This window comes from Cololabis saira, chromosome 24 (genome assembly GCF_033807715.1).
Source record: "Cololabis saira isolate AMF1-May2022 chromosome 24, fColSai1.1, whole genome shotgun sequence".
Lineage (NCBI taxonomy): Eukaryota > Metazoa > Chordata > Actinopteri > Beloniformes > Belonidae > Cololabis > Cololabis saira.
Window position 1 is genome coordinate 3,563,374 of NC_084610.1, and position 25,495 is coordinate 3,588,868.

Genomic DNA, 25,495 nt, shown 5'->3' on the forward strand with positions numbered 1-25,495 from the left:
ACCCAGAACATAAACATAAACCCCCGAGCAATTATTATATAAACAATGGCAGGTAAAAACTCCCATAGTGGGAGAAAAGCCTTAAGCCAAACAGTGGCAAGAAAAACTCCCCTTTAGAAGGGAAGAACTCTGCGTCGATTTAACGCAGAACCATAGATCAGCCTTAACAAACATGGCGGAAGGCGGATCTGAGAGCTCCGTTATCTGGAACTGGTTTGGATTTAAAAAGAGAGACGAGGAGCAAACATCATCTATTATGTGCTGAGTCTGCAAAAAAAAGTGAGTGCAAAGGATGGCAATACAAGTAATTTATTATATATTTTTACATTATATATTATCATATATAAGATATTATTATATATAACAGCTGCTGCTGAGGTCTCCAACAGAGTGGTGTAATAATTGGTGTAGTTAAGTAGCATTTAGTATTCTTTTAGAGCAGTGATTTGGGGGCTCAAAAGACTGAATGTGGTGATAGATTTATAGTTAGATGCAGTTGAACTGGTATTTTTTTTTTATCGTCATTTTTATCGTTAGAGATAAATGCCAGAAATTATCGTGATACATTTTTTAGTCCATACCGCTCATCCCTGCTGTTCATCCACCTGAGAAAACGTAGATACGGAGGAGTTTGTGAGTGTAACTCACGGGTCCACAGCGATCCAGAGGTTGTTCCAGCTGTTGTCAGGGCAACCAGCTGCAGGAGGTCCAGGTAGGAGGTCAACCTCCCGTTCACTTCTTCACCAGCTGGCATGGATATGAAATCCATCTATGGAGGTGAGAGTGTGTTGCACCAGGCTGTAAATATATTCATTTCTGTTGCAAAGTTTTAACACAGTCTTCAGTGGAGATTGACTCATTAACAGCTGGATTCAAGCCTTTCCCACTGACCTGCCACTGAAGCTTCAGACACTGAGCAGCAACGTTTCAGTCCAAGATGCCCTGAAAGTCTGGAGATTTTGTCCGACACTGATTAACGCAGGTCCATGTTTCACCCTCTGTATCTGAACTCCAAGCTCGTGTAACTTACCAAAAAAGGTCCAGTTCAGTGTTGGCGCCCCTTGTGGTCACGCCAGGAACTCCTCCACATGGGCTTAGAATAAAAACTGGAAAGAAATGTACGATTTCTGTGGATGTTTTTTATTCTGAATGGTGGCGCCCTCACCTGTGAGTGTTAGCATGATCTGTGAAGTCTGCTTCTTCTTTCTCTCCCTCTACTTGTTTTGTGTGTTGCTGCATCACACTCTTTTCTTGTTTTAATAAAAAAGATAAAGTGTCAGCAAAGGCACTGAAAGTAATTTCCTTTGAACTTGTTCATTTCAGACTTTTTTTGTTGCATTTTACTAAATATTCTTGGTTTAGATTTCTTGGTAGCAGCTTGTAAAAGTGATTATTTTCTGCATTTCTCAGTTTTAATGCCTTTTCTTCACAGATATTTGGAATACAACACGAAAGGTAACAGGCAGATGTATTGACATTAAAAATAAAAGAAACAGGTTTGTCCTCCTTGTCTGAATCATGCAGCTATTACTCAAGTCTTGCATTTTAAATGTCCAGCTTGTTTCTAAATCATCCCGGAGAGCCATGGAGGCAGGAAGAGCCCGACAGTTCCCAGCAGACACACGATAATGAACATCCACAGGAAGATCCGGTCTACGACCATGGCCACATACTTCCAGTCCTCCTTCACCTGCAGAGACAGGGAACCAGAGAAGACTAGAAATGTACTCAAATCTTCACACCCATCGACAGTTAATGACATCACAAACGGGGACGCTCACTGAGAAGTCTGCATCCTCCGCTCTCAGATGCTCCGCGATGTAGGCCACGCCCTGCAGCGCCGACACCACGGCGGGGGACAGAAACGAGGCCGACTCTCTCTGGACGGTGCGGCGCTTCACACCAGGGGATTCCCAGTCCAGGCTGATGGGCCGGAGGGAGGGAGGAGACGGGGAACTGCTCCTCTGCCGGCCAGATACCTGCAGCCCGAGACTCACCAGGCCGTGAGAGTCTGGGTAAACGTCGCCGTGGGCAACTTCACCCTCCATGTTCAAGGAGTGGCAACCGTCCTCATCCTGGTAACCATGGAGATAAGCGGTGGAATCCACCTGCGTGACCCAGGTGGATTCAGGGAGGTGTTTCTCTGTGAGCTGGTACCGCCTGAGGAAACAAGGCGTGTTTAAGGATCAATAAATGATGTTTAACCTTCTGAATAATACGAAAATCTAAAAAAATGAAAAGATCATGCCAGCCAGGGAGAAGAAACAAATGCTAATATTGATACAAACACTGATATCAAACTATTGATTTGTGTTTTCGCACAGAGCAGCAGAGACAGAGCAGCAGCGAACGCACCACGAGATGTGGTAGTATCGCGAGAACGAGGTAGCAGAATCCAACATGGCGAGGTAATACTTTCGTTTTCAATAAATGCTTTAAAAACGATTATATTCTCAGTTTAAAATAACGAAAGGGTAGTTTATAGTTAGATTATATAATTCCGAACCCAACCTGGAGCAAAGGGAATCTTTAGACGCATCTATAGACGAGTATTTTGAGAGATTTGTCATGGTGAAGAAGTCTGGGGGCGCGTCCTCCGGCGCTTCCTCCACGCCGAAGCGTTGCCGTCCTGAGGATTCCCCTGGAGCAATTTCTCCTCCAGGAAATACCACCGAGGACATTCTGAGGTCCATTGACACCCGCTTGGCCTCCCATGACTCCCGTTTATCCCTGGTGGAAGTCCTGCACAAGGAATTCCAGTCATTAAGAGAAGCTGTGGAATACGGTAACCAGCAGGTGGAAAAATTGATGGCTGAAAACACCAATATGAAGAAGTCGATGAAATCCATGTCAGAGGGTTTTAGCCGACTCCAAAATGAAAATAAATCTTTAAAGGAGGCCGTTTTAGACCTTCAAGCTCGTTCCATGAGGGACAACTTGGTGTTCTCGGGGATCCCGGAAAAACCTGATGAAGATCCTGAACAATCCGTCCAGGATTTCATCCGGAACCACCTGAAGCTTCCAGAAGACCTGGCGAACTCCATCACGTTTCACCGCGTCCATCGCCTAGGAGGAAGAAGACCCGAAGCCCAGAGACCCAGGCCCATTGTTGCTAAATTCGAACACTATAAAGACAAAGAGCTTGTGAGAAGAAGGGGGCCACAGCTACGCGGATTGCCGTTCTCCGTGAACGACCAGTTCCCCCGGGAGATCCTGGACCGTCGCCGAGTCCTCTTCCCGGTCCGGAGGAGGTTCATGACGGAGGGATCTCGTGCTGTCATCACCGTGGACAAGCTGTACGTGAACGGACAACTGTACCGCGACTCCAACATCACGCCCTGGCTCTTCTAAAAAAGGATGAGTACAAAATTTACTTTCTTTTCCTCTCTTTCTTTCTTACTAACTGGTGATTAGGTTAGATATAGTTACATAAACACTTGGTGATTAGATTAGATATAGTTTCATAAAATATTCTCGGCATATATTAATGTATTAATAATTCTTGCTCTGCTAGTCTCGGTAAGTTATAGGCTCACACTGGTGATTGCCTTTCTCTCTCTTTTTTTTACTTTCTCTATTTCTTTTTCTATCATGTTTAGAATTATCTCCCTCCCCCCCACCTCACTCCCTTTCCCCTTTTTTTTTCTTTTTTCCCTCTATGTCCCACTCTGCTGCACTTTCTTTCTCGGTTTGGTAAATTGGTACAAACACACATTTCACACATCTAGAATAACATGGCACACACACATACAACAGCTTTTCATGCAACATTACCACTTACATATAATGTTACTTTCAATGATTGGATTATGGATAAATTAAAGTTTGTCACCTGGAACGTAAACGGAGCCGGGAACACGGCAAAGAGATTAAAACTTCTTAACCATATACAAACTCTGCAGGCAGACATTGTCCTACTGCAAGAAACTCATTTAGTTAAAGCTTCGGTAGATGCATTGGCCACGGCACAATTTCCGCATGTTTTCTGCGCCTGTTACAACTCCAGACAAAGAGGGGTAGCAATTCTCATTAATAAAAGAGTAAATTTCACCGTAAAGGACACTCACATTGACTCAGAGGGTAGATATTTAATTTTAGTCTTGCAAATTCAAAGCTTGAATTTATGTATTTCTAATGTATATGGTCCAAATGTTGATGACTCCTCGTTTTTTCACTCTTTTTTCACCTCACTTTCTGCTCACCTAGACAACACAGTCATCATCGGAGGAGACTTCAACATGGTTCTGGACCCTGGAGTGGACAGGCTCAGTAATGCAGGCGGACACAGGAGTTGGCAGTCAGCAAGTATTGTTAAGCAATACATGAATGATCTGGGTCTTTGCGATACATGGCGCTCTCTACACCCAACCCTTAGGAACTACACTTTTTTCTCAGCCGTTCATCACTCATATTCTAGGTTAGATTATTTTTTAGTCAGTAGCTCTCTGATGAGAGATATCTCAGAATCACAAATTCACCCAATCATTATTAGCGATCACGCACCTGTTTCTTTCACTCTGGGGAAGAGGGGGAGCGTATCATCCTCCAAAGTTTGGAGATTTAATACATCATTGCTCAAAGACCCCGACTTTATTAATTTTTTTAAGAAAGAATGGGATATATTTTTACAAAATAACGACCAGCCGGAAATATCAGCGAGCGTTCTATGGGAAGCAGGAAAAGCAGTAATGCGAGGCAAAATAATTTCCTTTTCTTCAAATAAGAAAAAAAAAGACAACTTAAAAACAAAAGAATTAGAGTGTGAAATAAAGGCGCTAGAGGAGGCCTTCCAGACCTCTGCAGACGAACGTATCCTTAACAGAATAAGGAAAACTAAAATAGAATTAAATAAAATAATTGACGCAAAAACGCAGTTTCTAGTACAAAGGCTTCGCCTGGAAAACTTTGCACATGCTAACAGATCGGGAAAATACTTAGCCAATCAATTAAAAATAAACAAAGAAAAAACAACCATAACATCCATTAAGGACCAGTCAGGGGGAGTTACACATGACCCCTGTTTAATAAATTCAGTCTTTAGAGACTTTTACTATAAATTATACTCGTCACAAATTGAACCATCTGATCAATCCATTAATGAGTTTCTTGGAGACATTAATCTGCCGAAGTTACATCAGGAACAGGTTATGAATTTAGACTCACCGCTCTCAATAGGAGAACTCCATGAAGCTCTTCAACATATGCCCAATAATAAAGCTCCGGGCCCAGATGGTTTCCCAGCTGAATTTTACAAGGAATTCTGGAGTATATTAGCACCAACATTTTATAAAATGATTCTAAATGCTAGGGAAAATAAAAGCTTACCCTTAAATATGAACTCTGCTAATATTAGTCTTTTATTAAAACCGGACAAGGATCCCTTGCTCCCATCGAGCTACCGCCCAATTTCATTGATAAATGTAGACCTTAAAATAATTAGCAAGGCCATTACTGAACGTCTGAAAAGAGTCACCCCTTCTATTATACATCCGGATCAAACAGGCTTCATTAAAGGTAGACATTCGTCTACTAATATTCGCAGATTATTAAATATTATAGACTATTCGAGTATCAATAAACAGGAGACTACTATTATATCCTTAGACGCGGAAAAAGCATTTGATAAGGTAAATTGGAAGTTTCTATTGGCAACTTTGCATAAATTTGGATTTGGCGAATCTTTCATTGACTGGATAAAAATATTATACAGCTCTCCCAAGGCACGTGTAAGGACAAATGATCAAATCTCTACAAGTTTTACCTTGCAAAGAGGCACTAGACAGGGTTGCCCTCTCTCTCCCTCATTATTTGCAATATTTATTGAACCTTTAGCAGCAGCTATTAGACAAAATCAAAATATTAAAGGTATACAATGTAAAATATTAGAGCACAAAATTAGTCTTTATGCGGATGACGTACTCCTCTTCCTCCAGAACTCACGATCTTCACTATCACAGACAATTGCACTTATAGAGGGATTTTCATCTCTGTCTGATTATTCTATTAATTGGTCTAAATCCACTGTTCTGTGTGTTAACTGCAATTTTAGGAATATAACCAATACTCAATTACAATTAGGGAACATTAGATATTTAGGCATAAACATCTCCCCTAGGCTGTCAGAGTTAATAAAATTAAATCATGTTCAGCTTATAAAGAAAATAGAAGATGATCTTTCCAGATGGAGCTCTCTCCCCATTTCGCTCATGGGTAGAATAGCCACCATTAAAATGATGGTTTTACCAAAAGTAAATTATTTTTTCTCAATGATACCATGCAAACCCCCTCTTTCCTGGTTTAAATCGTTGGACTCATATGTATCAAAATTTCTGTGGAAAAATAAAACTCCACGTATTAGTTTAAAGACATTGCAAAAATCCAAAGAATATGGAGGTTTAGAATTACCTAATTTTCAGTATTACTTCATAGCCAGTAAGTTACAGTATATTGTAAAATGGTCAAAAGATCATCCTTTAGATAGTCAATGGCTGGACTCAGAGCAAGTGTTTTGTAATGAACTAGAAATCTCAGAGTTACCATTTATTAGTCAAAGTATCAAACGTCATCAATGTTTCAAAAGCATTAATATTAGCACAACTTTATCAGCTTGGTGGGAATTTCTTAAAATAGCTAAAATTTCACTTTTTCCATGTGACCGTACACCCATATGGAACAACCCAGACATCGTGAAAAATGATAAAAAGATGGTTAACTTCGTTCAATGGAGAGATCAAGGAATACGGTACTTACAGCACGTAATTGTAGGAGGACAGTTTGTACCTTTCAATACACTTATTGTTCAATACGGAGTTAGCAGGAATAAATTTTTAGAGTATCAACAACTTAAGGCAATAATAAATAAAACATACAAAATTAGCCAATTAGATTTACAACTTCCCGCTAAGATAATAGATTTATTGAATCTAAGCACTTTAAAGTTGTTATCAAAACTCTACAGGTTAGTGTCTAAACTGGACGATTCAGTCTCTCTCCCGATCTCTAAGTGGGAGGCGGATCTCTCTCTTAATACCGACCAGTTTTCTTGGTCACAAATATGCTTAAATACGTTTACTATGACTAAAAACCCAAACCTACAACTTATACAGTACAAAGTTCTTCATAGAATACATTATACTGGACAAAGGATGTTCCAGATGGGCTTTGTCACCTCTAATATCTGTTCACAGTGCACAGAGAACACCCCAGATAATTATATGCATGCTTTATGGTTCTGTACACCGGTACAGAGGTTCTGGAAGGAGATTTGTGAGGATTTATCCACATGGATCAACCACAGAATCCCAGTATGCCCCACGGTATGTATATTAGGTCACCTGGGAGACACTCAAATAGATCCTAATTGGACACACCGGGTTCTCACTGCCTTATGTATCGCAAAGAAAACCATTTTAGTAAATTGGAAACAAAAATCCAGTTTATGTATCAACCATTTTAGGAATCTTTTATCAGATCATATTAGTAGTGAGATAATGTCTGCCTCCACTGAACAACATTCGGCTGAATTGCACTCTCTGTGGTCCCCGTTTATTGGCTTCGTTACCTAGTGGGGGCGGGGGGGTGGTGATCTCGTAGCCCTTGAGGTTGGGGGTCGGCTTGGGGGGTCTGGGGCGCGGGCCTCTGGTGGCCCCTGGGGGGCGGTGGGGGGGGCCGCGGGGCCCTGTCCCTAGCCGGTGGGGGCCTTGGGGGCCTGTGGGGGGGGTTGCCTCATGGCGGTGGGGGGGGGTGGCTGGGGAGGGCTCGGGCGGGGGGCTGTGGCTGGGGCGTCTCCGGGCCTCCCGGGGGGGGCGGGGCCGTGGACGTGGGGGTCCCACCCGGAGGGCCCGGCCCTGCCTGGGTGGGGGGTGGCTGTCTGCGCTGGGGGGGCATTGCTGCCTTGGTCCTCCGTCGCTGGGCGGGGGCCAAGTGCCCCTGCGGATGTGGGGACTCCGGGACCCTTGGGGTGTCCGCCGGGGTGGCCTCGGGGGGGGGTGGGGCCGGGTCCGGGGAGCGGGCTTCCCCTGACCGGGGGGTGCACGGGCGGGCGCGACGGCGGGGTGGCACCATTCCCAGGTATCTATGTCTTATGTTGTCAGTATGAATGGGAGGATGTTGGACCGTTTCCTCCTCCGTCTGGGGGCTCCGGCGGCGCCGGGGGCGCCCTTGGAGGTACGGTGGGGCCCTTGCCCGGCTCGGGGGGCCGGCCCCCGTCTACTGGACGGCCGGTGGGGGGACGCGGGTGTCTTATCAGGGCCGGCTTTGCTGGTCCTGCTTCCTGGCTTCGGCCTCTGCCCCCCCTCTTGCCCCCCCTACACGATTCATACGCACATAGGCGAAAGGCGGGGGGTCCGGGTCGTGGGGGGCACTGTCCCGCGGGGCCTGGCACTCCCCGCCTCACGTTTTTAACAGCAAAATAGACACTGCACATTCAACACTTAATAAATACATTTGACAAGGACACATAGTTCGGGAGGGGGGGGGGTCTGTGTCAATCGATACTTGGCCCTCCCTCCTCCCTGTTTTTATGGCATTAATCACATGCACTCAACACAAGGGGCGGGAGGGGGTCCCACATCACCCGCGTTCCCTCACCGGCCTGGGCCTGGGACGGGTGGGTCGGGTTACCCGGGCCTGGCGGGGCCCGCCGTGCAGCCTGGGGTGCCTTCTGGCGGTGCTGGATCCCCCCGGGGAGGGGGAAACGGTGCGTGATTGTATGTCTGTGTCGGTGAGAATGCGGTATGGAAGGGTCCTGCCATGGAGGATTTGAGCCTCCATTGGCAGGACATCAAAAACTTAATAATTTATCAATATTATATTATACAAAGATGGTTATTATTATTATTATTATTATTAGTATTATTATTATTATTATGTATAGTATATTATATTATTATTAGTATAGGTATCGGATAGGTGAATGGATGAATGAATGGGATGCCTGGGTCTGGGGCCCTCCGTTGTCGGGCCTGCGCGGGTGTCGCCTTGTTGGGGGGTTCCCTCTCTCCGGGCCCGTCTCCGGTCCCCCCCGCTGCCTCTACGGCGGGGCGCCCCTCTGGTCTTGGAGGGCCACTTTCGTGGGGGACGGGTGCGCCTGCCCGCGTCGGCGGCCGGGGCGGCTCTGTCTCTCCGGGCGGGCTGGCCCCCTTCCGGGTGGGGGTCGCTGGCCTGAAGGGTGAGGGCCTCCTGGCCGCGTGTCCGGCCCGGACCGGGTGGCCGGGGATTGCCTGGGTCGCGGTCCGCCGCCGCGGGATCCCTGGCTGCTTCTTTCCGCGCCGTGGGGGCCCCGCCCGCGGGCCCCCTCGGCCGCCGCCGGGTGGGGGGGGGGGCCTCGCAGGCGGTGGGTTGCCTCCCTCCTACTTCTCCCCTCTGTGGGGTTGCCGGTGGCCTGGGTTCCGGGCTCTTCCTTGTCGGCCTCTGGTCTCACGGGTGGCGGGGTTGCTCCCCCCCCTCCCCCACTATAGATACACTTCAGGTGGAGCTTTGTTTGGTTTATTACACACACACACACACACACACACACACACACACACACACACACACACACACACACACACACACACACACACACACACACACACACACACACACACACACACACACACACATATAGTAATTTAGTCACACGCATACACACACACACACACACACACACACACACACACACATGCATGATCATATACATAGACATACACACTGGCTTGTTCACCTGCATGCTGGCTCTCTAGTTTTTGGGTTTAGGTAGCGGTAGCGATAGCTTAGCTCAGACTGCGATCAGATCTCAAGATTTAGGTCGATTGCTGTTCGTGTTTTGGATGGCTCCGTGCCGGTTTCGTGCTTTGTTTGTGGTTTTTTTTTGTTGCAGATTTCCAGTGCTTGACGTGTGTCTCCGTGTGTTCCTGCTTCCTGGATTGGCAGTGGATGTCGTCACCACCCCCCCCCACCCCCTCCCCCCCCCCAAAAAAAAAAAAAAACACTGGGTTTGTATGTGTATATTTATGTATGTGTACGCATATGTGTGCGTATATATATGTATATATTACATATAGTAATAATGCACATATATACACTTTTGGTTTCTACCGTCATGGTATCAATCAATAATATGTGTGCAGACAAGGTAAGAAAAAAAAAAAAAAAAAAAAAAAAAAAAAAAAAAAAAAAAAAACTATTGATTACCTTTTGGAGAGCTTTGCATCTGAAGACGGGTTTGCAATAAGACTTGTTGGAGCTACAGGACTGTCTCAGAAAATTTGAATATTGTGATTTTCTGTAATGCAATTACAAAAACAAAAATGTCATACATTCTGGATTCATTACAAATCAACTGAAATATTGCAAGCCTTTTATTATTTTAATATTGCTGATCATGGCTTACAGCTTAAGAAAACTCAGATATCCTATCTCAAAAAAGAATATTCTGGGAATCTTAATCTTAAACTCTCTTCCGGCTCTCAGCGAAGGCGGCCGCTTCTCTGCTCTTCTCCCTTATCCATCTGCTACTGCTTTTTGTCCTGTCTCGTCTTCAGAGTCTCTTCTTTTCACTCCTCCAAAATTTTACAATCATGGAATTGATTAACTGGTCTCTCAGCACAATCGACCAAATTTTTGCGAAGAGAAGTCAGGGGGTAAGGGAGCCCTCCTGCCCCGATGGGACATTTTTTGCTGGATACACAATGGACTCCTCTAAACATTGGAGACCATTGTGTCTGGCGATCCTGTCTGTCGAGGACGTGGAAGATGCCTTCATAATTGGATTTATGATAGCAGGATTTCTCCTTATTGGAGCGGGGGGATTCCTCGTCTATCGACAAACGCGTAAGTCGATGACAGCTGCTTTGGCCCTCTCCGAGCTGCCTGACGTGACTGAAGGGATAAGCGCTGCGACTAACACTCTAACTTTAACGCTGGGAGAGCAAGGCCGCAAGCTGGATGCAGGCTTCTGCAGGCTAGCGGCGGTCTTCGAGCTCATTGGCAAGATGGAAAAGAACATGGAGAAGTTGGAAGCTCGGCTTGGCGGGAATTGATCACAAATTTGTCTGTTTGGAGTCGCCATTGATGAACCAGAGACTTAAGGCTGACGGAAAATTACTGAGTCTGCCTGTTCTTTTCAATAAAATTGTTGATTCTACAATCTGGCCTTGACAGAGCGGTTTGGCTGATCGCAGTAGTCACAATCTCCCTGGTGGACTGTAAACAAGGTGACTCTGCCCCGGAATAACCCTTCCCCCTCTAGATCACCCGCGGACCTGTTTTCAGAACTGACCGAGCCGTTTGATAACACCAAGGACCATTGGCTGAGGCAGCTCTGAGCGTGTTCATGGACTCACCGCCACACATACATTTGCTGATAACCACACCTCCCTATTTTCAACGCCTTCCTGGCTATAAGTCTTGTGAAGTTGATGTAAATTTGTCATGTGCTTTCTGTGCTGAGGTGTTTTTTTGCACTTTCTCACTGTGTATATACACAGTGTGAAGATGCCTTTTTTATCCACTCCTCCCTCCCCCCCACCCTCAACATCACCCTTTCTCTGCTTTGTTCCGGTTTCGGGTCGCTGCTCGTTGTGGTCGACCGGCCGGCAGCTGAGCGGATTTACTGTACTTGTATTGCTGCTTAGTTGTCCTGAATTGCCCCTCGGGGATGAATAAAGTTTCTCTGAATCTGAATCTGAACTGTAAACCATAATCAGCAATATTAAAATAATAAAAGGCTTGCAATATTTCAGTTGATTTGTAATGAATCCAGAATGTATGACATTTTTTTTTTTTTTTTTTTTTTTTTTTAAATTGCATTACAGAAAATAAAGAACTTTATCACAATATTCAAATTTTCTGAGACAGTCCTGTATTTGTCACTTTTGCTGCTCTCCTTGCGCAAGTCAAAAGATACTTACTGTGTCTCTTTGTCTCCATAAAGTGCGGTGTTACAAATGTTTAGGGTTCGAACCTAACAATTTTTTAATCATTTATTATTTAGTTTTTGTGGTTTAGTTTTGGGAACACACCTTTAGTTTGTTTACGATATTTAGTATTGATTACATTTATTTTGGTTCTTAACCATGCTTTTATTTTGAAGGTACTGGGTAGCTGCAGCACCAGGTGAGTTCTAGGGGTTGGCAGACAGGTGAGGCACCTGGGAGGGCAGATGGTTTTTTACCAGGACAAGAGAGGCAGCAAAGGGCCATTGTTCTTTGTTTGTTTGTTTGCCAATGGAATAAACCTGAAGAAACTTTATTTTTTGCCTGGACAATGGACTCTGTTTATCCTGCGTAAATTCACTCCCTAGGTGTCTCAGTGGCCGTTTGATTTGATTCAGTTTATTATAGTTTGATACTTTTGAGTTTTTTAATAATTCACCTGGAGGACAAATAGTCACTACAAGACTTATTTTAACAACGGAAACCTTTCATCAGTCTCATATGCTGAATGCCACGATTACATGCGAGCGCTGCAACATTGCAAACTGCTGAAGCTTTACTGACCCGACTCATTTTGGATCGGTTGCAGGTCTAAAGGCAGAAAAATGGACAGATATTAACAGGAAATACGCTTAAACCTGTTGGGTTCGTCTTGTCTACACCAAGGGTCGGCAAGCCGCATGCGGCTCTTTAGCGCCACCCTAGTGGCTCCTGGAGCTTTTTAAAAAATGTTTGACCTTTTTTCCCTTTTTTTTTTCTTTTTTTCTCTTTTTCCTTTTCTTTCTTGTTTTTTCTCTTTTTTTCTTCTTTTTTCCTTTTTTTCTATTTTTTTCTTACTTTTTCCTTTCCTTTTCAATCTCAATATTTCGACTTTTTTCTCGACATTTCGACTTTTTTCTCAATATTTTGACTTTTTTCTCGACATTTTGACTATTTTCTCAACATTTCAACTTTTTTCTCGACATTTCGACTTTTGTCTCAAGATTGTACTTCAACATTAATCTTGACATTTCTACTTTTTTCTCGAAATTTCGACTTTTTTCTCGACATTTCGACTTCTTTCTCGACATTTTGACTTTTCTCTCGACATTTCGACTTTTTTCTCGAAATTTCGACTTCTTTCTAGACATTTTGACTTCTTTCTAGACATTTTGACTTTTTTCTCGACATTTGACTTTTTTCTTGACATTTTGACTTTTTTCTCAACATTTCGACTTTTGTCTCAAGATTGTACTTCAACATTAAACTTGACATTTTTACTTTTTTCTCGAAGTGCATAATGAAAAAACAATCTTCCCCCAGTTATAAATAATATAGAAACATGCAGCATGTGTTGTCTTCATTCTAAGGCTGATACAAGACTTTTCTTTTTTTGCGGCTCCAGACATATTTGTTTTTTGTGTTTTTGGCCCAATATGGCTCTTTCAACATTTTGGGTTGCTGACCCCTGGTCTACACAAATGAAAGTCAGAGGGAAAGGAAGAATCTCCTGCTGGTTTTCTCACCGTGGAGGACTGAGTCCGTGTTGAGGTCTCTTCATGCACAGCCAGCGCGGCACCGCGGAGAGGAAGAGCCTGCGGACCCAGCGGGGCATGCTGTGGGTCTCCGGCGACCGGTGGTGCACGTTCAGCACAAACACCGTGATGATGATGGACAGCGTGACGAAGATCATGGTGAAGAGCAGGTACTCGCCGATGAGCGGGATGACCAGCGACGTGGACGGGATGATCTCCGTGATGAGCAGCAGGAAGACGGTGAGCGACAGCAGCACGGAGATGCACAGCGTGATCTTCTCTCCGCAGTCCGACGGCAGGTAGAAGACCAGCACGGTGAGGCAGGAGATGAGCAGGCAGGGGATGATGAGGTTGATGGTGTAGAACAGCGGCAGGCGCCGGATGACGAAGTAGTAGGTGATGTCGGGGTAGATCTCGTGGCAGCAGTCGTATTTTTTGGTGTTGTAGGTGCCCACGGCGTTGACAATTGCCCACTCTCCGCTCTCCCAGTAGTCCTACAAGTGGATTAGAATGAAAACAATCATGCGGGCAGCACCAAGTACCCACAACAGCTTGCTCTGCATTTAATTCAAAAATACATTTTCACAGAATCCTCGTCAATTGTTAAAGTGCTCTTTGACTTCATGTGCAGGACAATATTTTTATTTTTAGCTGCTACTTGTGGGTTCTTCACTGCGATGGAGTATTAGGGCCAAACTAAGACAAAAAAATCTTTTGAAATTACGAGAATAAAGTCATAATATAATGAGAATAAAGTCGTAAAATTACGTGAATAAAGTCGTAATATTACGAGAATAAAGTCGTATTATTACGAGAATAAAGTCGTAATATTACGAGAATAAAGTCGTAATATTACGAGAATAAAGTCGTAATATTATGAGAATAAAGTCGTAATTTATGAGAACTCTAACAGGAAGAGCTTCTTCTCCCTGTGTTAAAATGAAGAATATTGAGCATCTTGTGAAGTTATATTTATATATTATATTATATATTACCACTTTATTCTCGTAATATTACAACTTTATTCTCACAACATGACTTTATTCTGGTAATTCTACGACTTTATTTTCGTAATTTCCATTTTTTTTTTTGTCTTAGTTTGGCCCTAATACTCCGTCGTACTTCACCCCTTACGGAGGTGTAAATAGTTTGAGAACACTCTTTGTAACCTCATGTAGATCAAGAACTCTCCATCTTTCTGTCTTCTGGGGGTCTCCCTTTCACGAGGCAGACGATTCATATAAAAACACACATTTTAAGTGTTTGAGTGTCTTTTATAAATTAAACTAACACACATCGACCAAAACATTTTTTATTAGTTAAACTCCAGGTGTACAAAACCACCGACTTCAATCAGCTTCGGTTCAAGTAACTAGTGTACGAGTTCACTTGCTAAATCAATCAGTATTGTTAATGTTTGATGGTTGTGTTTAAATGGGGATTAAATAAAACCTACATGAACTCCTGGATGAAGTTATCAGTGGCATTAAATCTCATTTACACATGGACTATTTTGAAGCTCTTAGTCGCCGCTCCTGCTCCTGGGACTCACGATCCTCCATCCAACCACCTCAGAGCTGTTCAACGGACGCACCACCATGAGAATGAACAAAAGCGCATCTAGAGATTGATACTGTAGTCTTTAAAGCTTTTAATCGCAACCAAGGATTTACGTGCAGAACCGGACCCCTAAGGACCTTGAAGATGGGACGGAGAGTTTCACGCCCCACCGACTTCAATTATGGACTTTCCCCTGGTGTGTGTGTTTCTCTGGCCGTACGGATGGTAGCCCGGTGCGACGGCACATCCGGTGGTGCAACGGCATTTGACTTCACTTTTAATAATGAGGTGTTTGGTGTAGATCTGAATATAAAAACTTTGGTGTTTGCGTTTAATTATTGGATGTTTGGTGCCGTTAATTAATGTGCTTGGTGAACTTGTTTGAACGATGATGTAGGTGTTATTCATAATCCTAGTCGTTAAAAATTCATGCTCAGATGGACATTTCCAAGTCAAGTTGGTTATTAAAATACTTGAGTTTGAGTGGAATGAGATGGGTCTAATGGAAGAAAGATAAAACAGGGAAAAAAACATTTGTTAAACTGAAGTATTGATCTGTTGGAGGTTGTTTTGCTTATCTTTGCACATTATCAGTGCACACGTCGTTGAGCTTGTGCACTGAGCGCATCAGTTATGTTGGTCTTACATTTACATTGATCTATATATCCATCCATCTCTTTTGCACTTCCTGAATGGATAAAACCTGGACGCCAACATGTTGCCACTTGGTTGTTAGTCAGGACTTTAATGTTGAAGATGTTCAAACATCATCTTTTATGCAGCTGGATGCACTTTTAGATTTCTTTTCTTCTGGTGTGTTTTAATATAGCAGCAAATTATATATGTGTATGTATATATATATACATAGTGTAAATAAGTATATTTATATAAATATCTATATGGGCATATGTGTACAAATATATAGAAATATTCAACTATGTGTATGTATGTATGCATGTATAAGTATGTGTGTGAGTATAATTACAGTATATAATAATAATAATAATAATAATATTAATAATAATAATAATAATAATAATACTGTTATTTAGTAGTGTGAGTACAGTGTGTGAATATTTATAAATACAGGTTAAATGATCAGTGAATGGGGGTAGGACTAAATAAGTTTACACTTCTTCCTACTCCTTTTTTGGCACATGTAAATCAAGATAGCAAGTTTTAAAGAATGAAATTCCTTGTTTTGTTTTGTTGTTTTCTTAAACCTCTCATGAAGTGTTGTTTCTTTTTTTTACATGTACAAAAATCAAATAAATCAAATAAAATATTCTGATTAAACAAAAAAAAAAAGAAGCTTAATCTGCATTTATTTATGGATATATAAACATTCTGGCCTTTTATTCTGACAAGGACAGGAAGCTACGTTAATCTTCTGTTGATCTTAGAAGACGAACCCATACATGATGTTTCCTCCAGAACCTGGCGCTCCAATGCAACTTGATTGTGTTAATTAAACGGTGAGTATTTATTTGTCATCCATACAAAAGAGCACACAGTGAGACCCTGATAAGTGAGTAAAACACACACCAGGAATTACGGTGTAAATCACAAGCAGGCAGAGGAGGGTTCTCACCTTCAGGTCCACCGTGGTCTCAAAGGGCTCCAGGTCGATCTTGGCGCGATCGTACGTCCAGGATCCGAACTTCATCTTGCAGCTCTGGTGGTCGAAGGGGAAGAAGGTGACGTCGATGGAGCAGGAGGACTTGTAGATGGCCGGGGGAACCCAGCGGACCCGGCCGGTGTGGAAGAGCTGGGCTTTGGTCATGTGGGTAACGGTGAACTCTCCATCAGCACTGGTGGAAGAGGGACATGAGGGGTGAAGAGGTGAGAAATCAACTAAAACTGAAGGAAAACATGATGAAAACAGAGCTTTTAATCAGCGTCTCATTAACTTCATACTCTGACGGTGAATCATCGAAGCCGGAGCCATCTTCATTAACATCTGCAGCACTTAATAATTGACGATTGAATGTTAACGACACAGTATTCATGATGCAAGCTCATGTCATCCACATGCTGTAGGAGGCAAAAGTTTCTCATCCATCCTGATAAATTTCAGAATTAATACTTCTTGGAGCCGCGGGGGTGGAAGCTCGACTACGGGATGATGCAAGATCTCTTTCGTCATTCCTTCAGCAGGATAATTTGCAGCACTTGATGTGCAGGAAAAGCCAGAAATGCCGTGGAGTCGCCGAGCTCTTCCACTCCCCCAACGCGACCTCCGCTCCTCAGGTGCTCTTCAGCTGATGAGGCTGTTGCTACGGATCAAACAGATAATTGATCCTTACAGATAATTCCCTGCTCCACCTACAGACATTCGTAGTCGAGGAACAGGAGGTGCAACTAGAAAAGGCTGCATTTCCAGTGAAAATACAGGGTTGAATGCTGTGATGCTGAATGAAAGCTAAATGAGAGATAAACATTGCTGGAAAAAAGGTGAACTAATGAAAATCAAGCAAAATGGCTAAAATCAGGTGAACATTTGAAGAAAAATGGCAAAACATAGCTGAAATATTTGAAAACCTGAGATGATGGAAGAAGAGGAGTTGGAGACAGGAGAAGTCACTTAAAAGATGGATATTTTCTAAGGAGAAGAAGTTGGGCTTAAGACAGGAAGACAAGTTGGAGAGGAAGATGACATCAAAAAAGTTGGATCAGCTGAACGTGAAGAGCAGCTGAAACATGGAGATGAGCTAAAGAAAACTAGTCCACTTTAAAACAGACCATCAGCTGAGGAGGAGAATAAAAGCTAAAGACAGGAAGATCAGTTGAAAATAAGATGAGGAGGATCGGCTGAAGAAAGGATGAGTTGAAAAATTAGAAGGTGACTGAAATCCATAAATGGAAGCATTGAAAGCTGAAGTAGTGTTGAAATGTATGAAGAGGGTGAGAACAATTTTTAATTGCTAAATAACTTGAAATTCATCCTAATAAAAATGAAGAGAAAGACGCAGAAGTGGGAATGAAGGGGAGGAGATGATAAAGTACAATGGAGCAAAGATGAGTAAGAAGAGGAAGGGATCGTAGACAGAAAATACTCTTGAAGGAAGTCAGGTAAACTGACAAAAGTAAAAAGATGAGAAATACAAGCAGAAATGTAGAAAGAAGAAATTGCTGAAATCAAGTGAAATGTGAAAAAGAATGGTAAAACGTAGCTCAAACATTTGAAAACTGTTGGGATTATGGAAGAAGAGATGAGTTGAAGACAGGATGAGGCACTTAAAAGAGGAATATTTGCCAAAGAGAAGAAGATGGGCCTAAGATAGCAAGAAGAGCTGATGAGAACAAGATGAAATCAAAGAAGTTAGATCAGTTGAAGCCAGAAAGATGAGCTGAACTGAAGAAGATTTGCTTGAAAGGAAAATATCATTTGAAGTGAGGAGGATTAGGTTGCAAGTCTGTTATTAGAAGTATCCCCAAGTTAATTTATTACGGTACATTAAAAAGTATATGTGAGCTCCAAGTGTCAATCACAGGAACTGCACTGCCAGCTCTATTTATAGAACAGAGAAGTTAAATCTTTCTAGTCATCGGCTGGAGTGAAGAATTTGCCTTAACTTTAAAGGGTTACATTTCAAAAACTACAAATGATTTTAAAAAGCTGAATCATTTGGTAAGAGTTGAACGTCTTGTGAATAGCTTAAAGTTTGAATGGTGTCTCTAGCTGAAAGTATGCTGAAGCAGTAAGGTCTCAAAGTGGTGGACGTTTTTCAAGGATTTGAAGATTCCATTATATTTGTCTGGGCCTAATCCTGGAATATCTTAAAACGTACAAGGATTTGATAGACCAAATGTCAATGCATAAAGGTCCTGAAAGAGTTAATATTTAAATATTTGAATAGTTGAAATAGGTGAAAAAATGCAGAAGTACTTAGTAGATGTAATAATAAAGAAAGAGAAACAGGATCACAATTGGTTGAAGTCTTTGTATCAACGTATAAGCAGCTATGTTGTAAAGTGAAGCAGCTTTTTCCTTGATATCTTTATCAGTCTTACATTTTTGTGGAGGCATCTTGATCCTTTTTTTTTAATGTTTGCTTCATTTTTACTGATGCTCACCTTATTTAAGGTCCTTCACAGATGACCTGAACTGGGTTGAGGCCTGGACTTTGACCAGCTCCTCCCAAAACCTGGAGGTGATTGTTGTCCTGTTGCAAGACCTGATTTTTAACAAGCTTTAGTTGTCAGACAACTGGTTTGGGACTTTAAAGCAGCACTATGTAACTTTTCCAGCTTAATCTAATATTTCATCATCATCATTGTGATGGTACATCAACTTCCAACAGGTTTAATGAACCTCTGTCATGGTCTGGGGGGTCTGTGTCTCCTTCACTGGTACTATGTAACTATGAGGAGCATGGTAGGAACCCTGCCACACTAAAAAACTACACATTTTTACGGCTTTGACTGCTTTACGGCATACGTCACTTCCCCCTCCTTCCCGATTCGTAGTCCAGACCAAAGCTGGGCGGGGCGTGGAGCGCAGAGCTCAGCAGAAGCTGGTATCATGGCCAAAGCAGCGGAAAAACCCAAGAAAATAAGTTTTATCGGAGGAGGCAAAAAAAAGAAAGTGGGAGAGTAACAAGCTAAATGCCCGGACAAAAAAAATAAATAAAAAAATTGCCCGGACAAGAATAAACATTGGCCCGGCGTTCACTCGCTGGCGTGAGCTGAAAGATGAGGAGGGATGTCCGACAAGAGAGACAGAATTGTTATGCCACGCCCCCTTTAGGAGACAGGAAGTAGGTCCTGAGTCTATTGAGTCCTATGGGAAAAGTGAACGTGAGCACAGATTATTACCAATTCCTTCGCCCCATCGTAACCTAAGTAAATATGGGTAACATTTTTCAAAAGCCACAAACCTTCTGAACATTCTGACACCAAACTGGCAATTTTCAGACCGACAGATTAGGAGAAAATGAACTTTGTTTGAGACCTATCTCTGTCTGAGCAACACACTCTCGCCAGATTTGGCTCTCATCGTTTTCCCATCGGATAAAATTAAGTTTAAAACTAAAATAAAACTTGCTTCTTTGCTTAATAATACTGTTATTTTTATTATTTAAGTCTTTTTGGAAGAAAGTTGTACTGTATCTAGTGTTGTATGTTCCAAAACGATGTGGGGAGAGGGGTGACCACGCCCACTTAGGAGACAGGAAGTGTATACCATTCCATACCATTGGCAGTAACGGTAATGCGCTATCTTCTGTATAGAGTATCTTTGCTGGTGCTCATGGGAAATGTAGTGTTCTTTCTGCTAAAGCACTACCGCTTTTGTCCAAAGGAGCCGCCAAACTCAACAAAAGCTGAAAGTTACCTTGTGCTGCTTTTATGTAAAAAAACAACACCACTTCACTTTGGTCTCATCCGTCTATCAGGGGTTTGTGTAGATGCGGTTCTGTGAACTTTCATCCTGTTCTGCTAAAACTTCATTTGTAACTCAATGGAAGTAAGTTCTCACTTGTTGTACAGCACGATGTCCGGCACCCAGATGAGCTGAGAGGGAACTCTGATTGACGTTACGTTGTCAAAGTCCGCCGGACTCCACTGCAGTTTGTAATCCGTCCATTCCTGTCAACATTTTTGAGTCAGATGTAAAGCATCGCATTTAACTCTGCAAACACTCAAACACATCTCTTCTCTGGGCACCAAACAGCATTAAAACCAGCTAGCCTTCACATCTCACCCACCTGCTTCAGCCACACGTTGGTCGTCATCATCTGATTCTTCTCATCCTGTTTTGGAAACAAAATTCACCATAAATCTGCAATATATTTCTGTTTATGATGTCTGGATTGGCTTGTGTGTGTGATCCCACCACGTCTATCAGCTGTGCGATGGAGAGGCCGAACTTGACGATGACCACATCTGTGGCGTTCTGCGCTGGACGAGTCCACTTGCTGTAGCCTCTAAACAGAGTCCTGAAGAGAGCGTCCTCGGTGTGAGCTCGGGTCAGATCTTCAGCCGGCGCTGCCCGAGGAGTAAAGAGACACACGTCCGTCCATGTAAAACACATTCAGACTCCATTCAGTATTTGACCCATTCTGATATTTGCGCGTCAACTAGGGATGGGCGGTATGGACTAAAAACTTTATCACGATAATTTAAGGCATATATCCCGATAACGATAAAAACGACGATAAAAAAAATATCAATTCAACTCCACCTTTGTAAGTATAAATCTATCACCACATTCAGTCTTTGGAGCCCCCAAAACACTGCTCTAAAAGATACTAAACTACACCAATTAAATTGAATTAATGAAAACCAATTAAATGAGTTACACCTGTACTGCAAAACTGGAATGACTCAGATCCTCCATGTTTGTTACACAAAAAACCTCATCAACAATCCTTTCTTTCTTTCTTTCTTTCTTTCTTGCTCATTTCCTCCTTCCTTCCTTCCTTCCTTCCTTCCTTCCTTCCTTCCTTCCTTCCTTCCTTCCTTCCTTCCTTCCTTCCTTCCTTCCTTCCTCCCTCCCTCCCTCCCTCCCTCCCTCCCTCCCTCCCTCCCTCCCTCCCTCCCTCCCTCCCTCCCTCCCTCCCTCCCTCCCTCCCTCCCTCCCTCCCTCCCTTCCTTCCTTCCTTCCTTCCTTCCTTCCTTCCTTCCTTCCTTCCTTCCTTCCTTCCTTCCTTCCTTCCTTCCTTCCTTCCTTCCTTCCTTCCTTCCTTCCTTCCTTCCTTCCTTCCTTCCTTCCTTCCTTCCTTCCTTCCTTCCTTCCTTCCTTCCTTCCTTCCTTCCTTCCTTCCTTCCTTCCTTCCTTCCTTCCTTCCTTCCTTCCTTCCTTCCTTCCTTCCTTCCTTCCTTCCTTCACGTTGTGCGTGGATTTAACACAGAACCATAAATCAGCTTTACACAAAACTTCATCAACGGGAATTTATTGTTTTTACCGCGAGATGACAAATTCTTACCGCAGGGAATTTTTTTGACGGTAAATCATGAACGGTAAAATATCGCCCATTTCTAGCGTCAACCCAGCTGCAGGTTAAGCATTTTTCTTCTTTTCTTGAGACGTAGCCATCATGTAGAAACCATGCGGCCCACACTGCACCCTGCACAAATTCACTTTGTTAATCTCTCAAAAACACATCTCTGTCCCCAACGCTGAAAAAAATTCACGTCAATGATACATTTTTTAGTCCATACCGCCCATCCCTACTTTGTAGATGTATTTTTCTTAACGTTAACTCATAATACTTAACGAAAACAACTGAATTGCTCACATCCAAAACACATAATCACAAACTAGTCACAAACTAGGCTCAGTCGAAAACTGTTTTTCTTCCCTAATCAGCAACAGCTGTGTTTGGGTTTCCCCAGGTTCAGAGCAACGGCAAAAGAAAGAGAGATGTGTCCACGGAGGTGCGACGTGGACCAAGTCAGTTTTAGAACAAATACATTGATGTTGCTTCAATTTTCAATTTTCGCCCCAATGCAAATGCAGCGACGTAACTGACGTTTAGAGTGACGTAATGACATAGCTCCCTGCCCTGAGCACCCCGAGCTATGGAAAATCAATAATTTTAAAACCTTTACTGATCTCTAGCCAGGTGTTTGTGCAGTTCTCCCACTCAGAATGCATCATTTCATGTTTTTAACCAACCCTTCACATTCTCTATCTGATCTATGAGCAGACGTAATTTGATTCATTCTGCAGGATAAATGAATCCTGGTGGAGCCAGCGTGTGGTGGAATACCCTCCTGTTCTCACGCCATCTCGTCCCGGAGCTTTGAAAACCGCTGAGCAATCTGGCATCACCAGCCAGTAATTTAGGATTAGCCAGCGCAAGGAAATGTGAGCCGAGAGCAGAAACTGTGCAAATGTGGCTTTCATGCCAGTGTTTGTGATTATAATGACTATTTATAACCGACTAAATTATGTTTCAGTAAGGCTCTGCCAGTTGAAGGAAAACACATAAATTGAGGGATTACATTGCACTTTGTGTACCAGGATTCAGCAGGTTTTATAAACGCAACAATTTATTCTTGTGAAACAATAATTTTCATTCGGCTGTGTAAAAGCTTCTCTGCAGAATAACACACTAAATACATCAAATTATGTATTTAAGCTGCTGCTTTTTTCAGTAAACAGCAGCTCAACACTGCGTGATTTTAAATTAAAAATACAAATATTTAATGATGGCATTTTATTTAAATTTGGGGTTGTTTGGGGTAAGTTAAAACAGAATACAATGACTGTTTAGTTTAAAAAACATTGCAAAGTGTTGATGACGCATAGTCCGCCCTCTTTGAGTCCCATCTTCTCTAAGAACATCGTTTGTCTTTCCCTCTTGGCATCATGTTAACACACCTGAATGCTCCAGGCATGCAAACTGCCAAAACATCGGCTTTTGTAGACGAATGCAGACGTGCTGTTGATCAGTTCACCTGAACTCATGATAAACTTCTCTTTTTAAATCCTATGGAAACGGTGAGGGGGTACTTAGTAATGCTCACATGATGATCTTTATTTTTGTTTCTTAAATAACTTATGACAGTGAAACAAGTCATATTCAATTCAATTTTATTTATATAGCGTCTAATACAACAAAAGTTGTCTCTAGACGCTTTCCAGAGACCCAGAACATGAACATAAACCCCCGAGCAGTTATTACATAAACAATGGCAGGTAAAAACTCCCCTAGTGGGAGAAAAACCTTAAGCCAAACAGTGGCAAGAAAAACTCCCCTTTAGGAGGGAAGAAACCTTGAGCAGGACCTGGATCATAAGGGGGGACCCTCCTGCCGAGGGCCAGACTGGTGGGTCAGGGACGGCAGCAGCACAGCAGGCAGGTGGAAGCAGCAACGGGATGACCGGGGGTGGGGACCGCAGGCCAGCACGCAGCTCCCGAAGCTCCGGCCCAATTATCAAGTCCCAGGTTGGGGTGCAGGGTCGGGGAAAGGTTGAGAAGGGGCAGGGCCAGGGAGAGGAGTCTTGAGGGACGAACCTTCTCCCCCGCCCAAAAGGGGCCGTTACCCTGCCCCCCTCACTCCCACACTGCAGGATCCGGTGTTTTGCATTCAGATGATTCATATGATGGGGTTAATCTGAGTTTACGTTTAACTCCCTTTTGCTACAAATAGTTGTTTGTAATGTTTGCCCCTAGCTCCGCGGGAGCTAGTGTTGGCTTTTCAAACTATTAAGTGACTTTATTATCTGGAAAAGTTAAATACCTGATAAAATTAGATGTGGTTAATCATCTTTGGTTCTTAAACAGCAGACATTGCAGGTGGAAGCATAACTATTATGACTCCTGTTTATGTAAATGTATCACCTGCTGCTGCAGAGACTGTGGTTGTGGTCGTCTCTGGTCTGCAATGTGAGAAACCATTAGAGAAATAATATCTGAAATAAGGACTGTAGGAGCTGCCGACTCCCTTCTCTGGAGTCCATTCCAGGCAAGAGCCAGTGCTGGGGAGCTCCAGAAACTATTTATAGCACATTAAGCAACACTATCTTTAAAACAAGAGTTATTATGCTCTGTTATAAATCTATGCACGGCACAAATACACGCTTCAAGCTCAGTAAAAGTGCTAAAGCGATGGATAGGTAGCAGCTTAACTCCAAAGACTCAAAAAAAAAGAATACAATTTGAATCCTTGGGCAAAAATGTTAAGTTTTAAATAATTTTACCTAAGTAAAAATACATTAAAAAAAAAATTCAATCTCAGTATAGTTATCACAGATGTGAAATATAGCTTTGGAGACCAGAATCATTTTTTTGGTACCAGATAGGACATGTTTGTTTCTGGTGGTACAAAAACACAGAGTCAACAATTATCCTGGTACAATTTTCACGGATGTGAAATTTAACTACAGACAGAAAAACTCTTACTGTATGATCCAGGCTGTAAATGTGTTAAACTTTGCTGTAAAGTTGGACATTTTAACATAAAGGCCAGAGAATAGCAGCTCCTGGTGGTGAGGTGGATGAACTGCAGCTTTCCTAACTTCCTCAGTGGCTTCAACCCTGCAACCAGCTATTGCAACAAAGATTATCAGGATGCTTCTGTGGATGTTGAACACCTGTGTTTCAAAGATTTCTAATGAATTGATAGTAATAATATCTGTCATCAATTAATATTTAGAAACTGACAAAGATTCTGAAAGTCTGAAAAAAGCATATCTATACAGTATGTTTAATCACAAGAGCCAACTATAGGCATATACATATATAATAGAAAGAATATTCTTTTTAATAGAAATTAGCAATTTACTGTTAAATTTGCTTTTATTTTGTGTTAAACCTAGACTTGTAGGTCTCGAGACCGGCCTTGGTCTCAAGACCAGTTTCTAGACCACTTTTTTGTGGTCTTGGTCTTGTCTCGGTCTCGGACTCGGATAACTGAGATGCCGTTGCACACCAAGGTGACAGAATCTTGTATCACAAACTATTTGTGTTTTGCATTTGTTTTAATGTTTTGGTGCATCTGCATGTGTGTCTGTATTTAATTACAGTTTTGTGTTTATAACGGCCTTGTTTGAATA

General features: G+C 42.7%; 1 protein-coding gene across 1 annotated transcript; it reads right to left on the reverse strand.

Annotated features, from left to right (window-relative positions):
• Positions 1-1,564: 1,564 nt before the first annotated feature.
• LOC133425441 (neuronal acetylcholine receptor subunit alpha-2-like) lies at positions 1,565-20,942 on the reverse strand. Its single transcript, XM_061716296.1, has 8 exons — positions 20,871-20,942; positions 20,698-20,742; positions 20,469-20,578; positions 16,581-16,800; positions 13,421-13,923; positions 2,626-2,742; positions 1,782-2,160; positions 1,565-1,690 (listed from the first exon to the last, which is right to left on the reverse strand). Exons 2-8 carry the CDS (start codon positions 20,725-20,727, stop codon positions 1,565-1,567), a joined length of 1,485 nt encoding a protein of 494 aa, XP_061572280.1. The 5' UTR covers positions 20,728-20,742; positions 20,871-20,942.
• Positions 20,943-25,495: the final 4,553 nt, after the last annotated feature.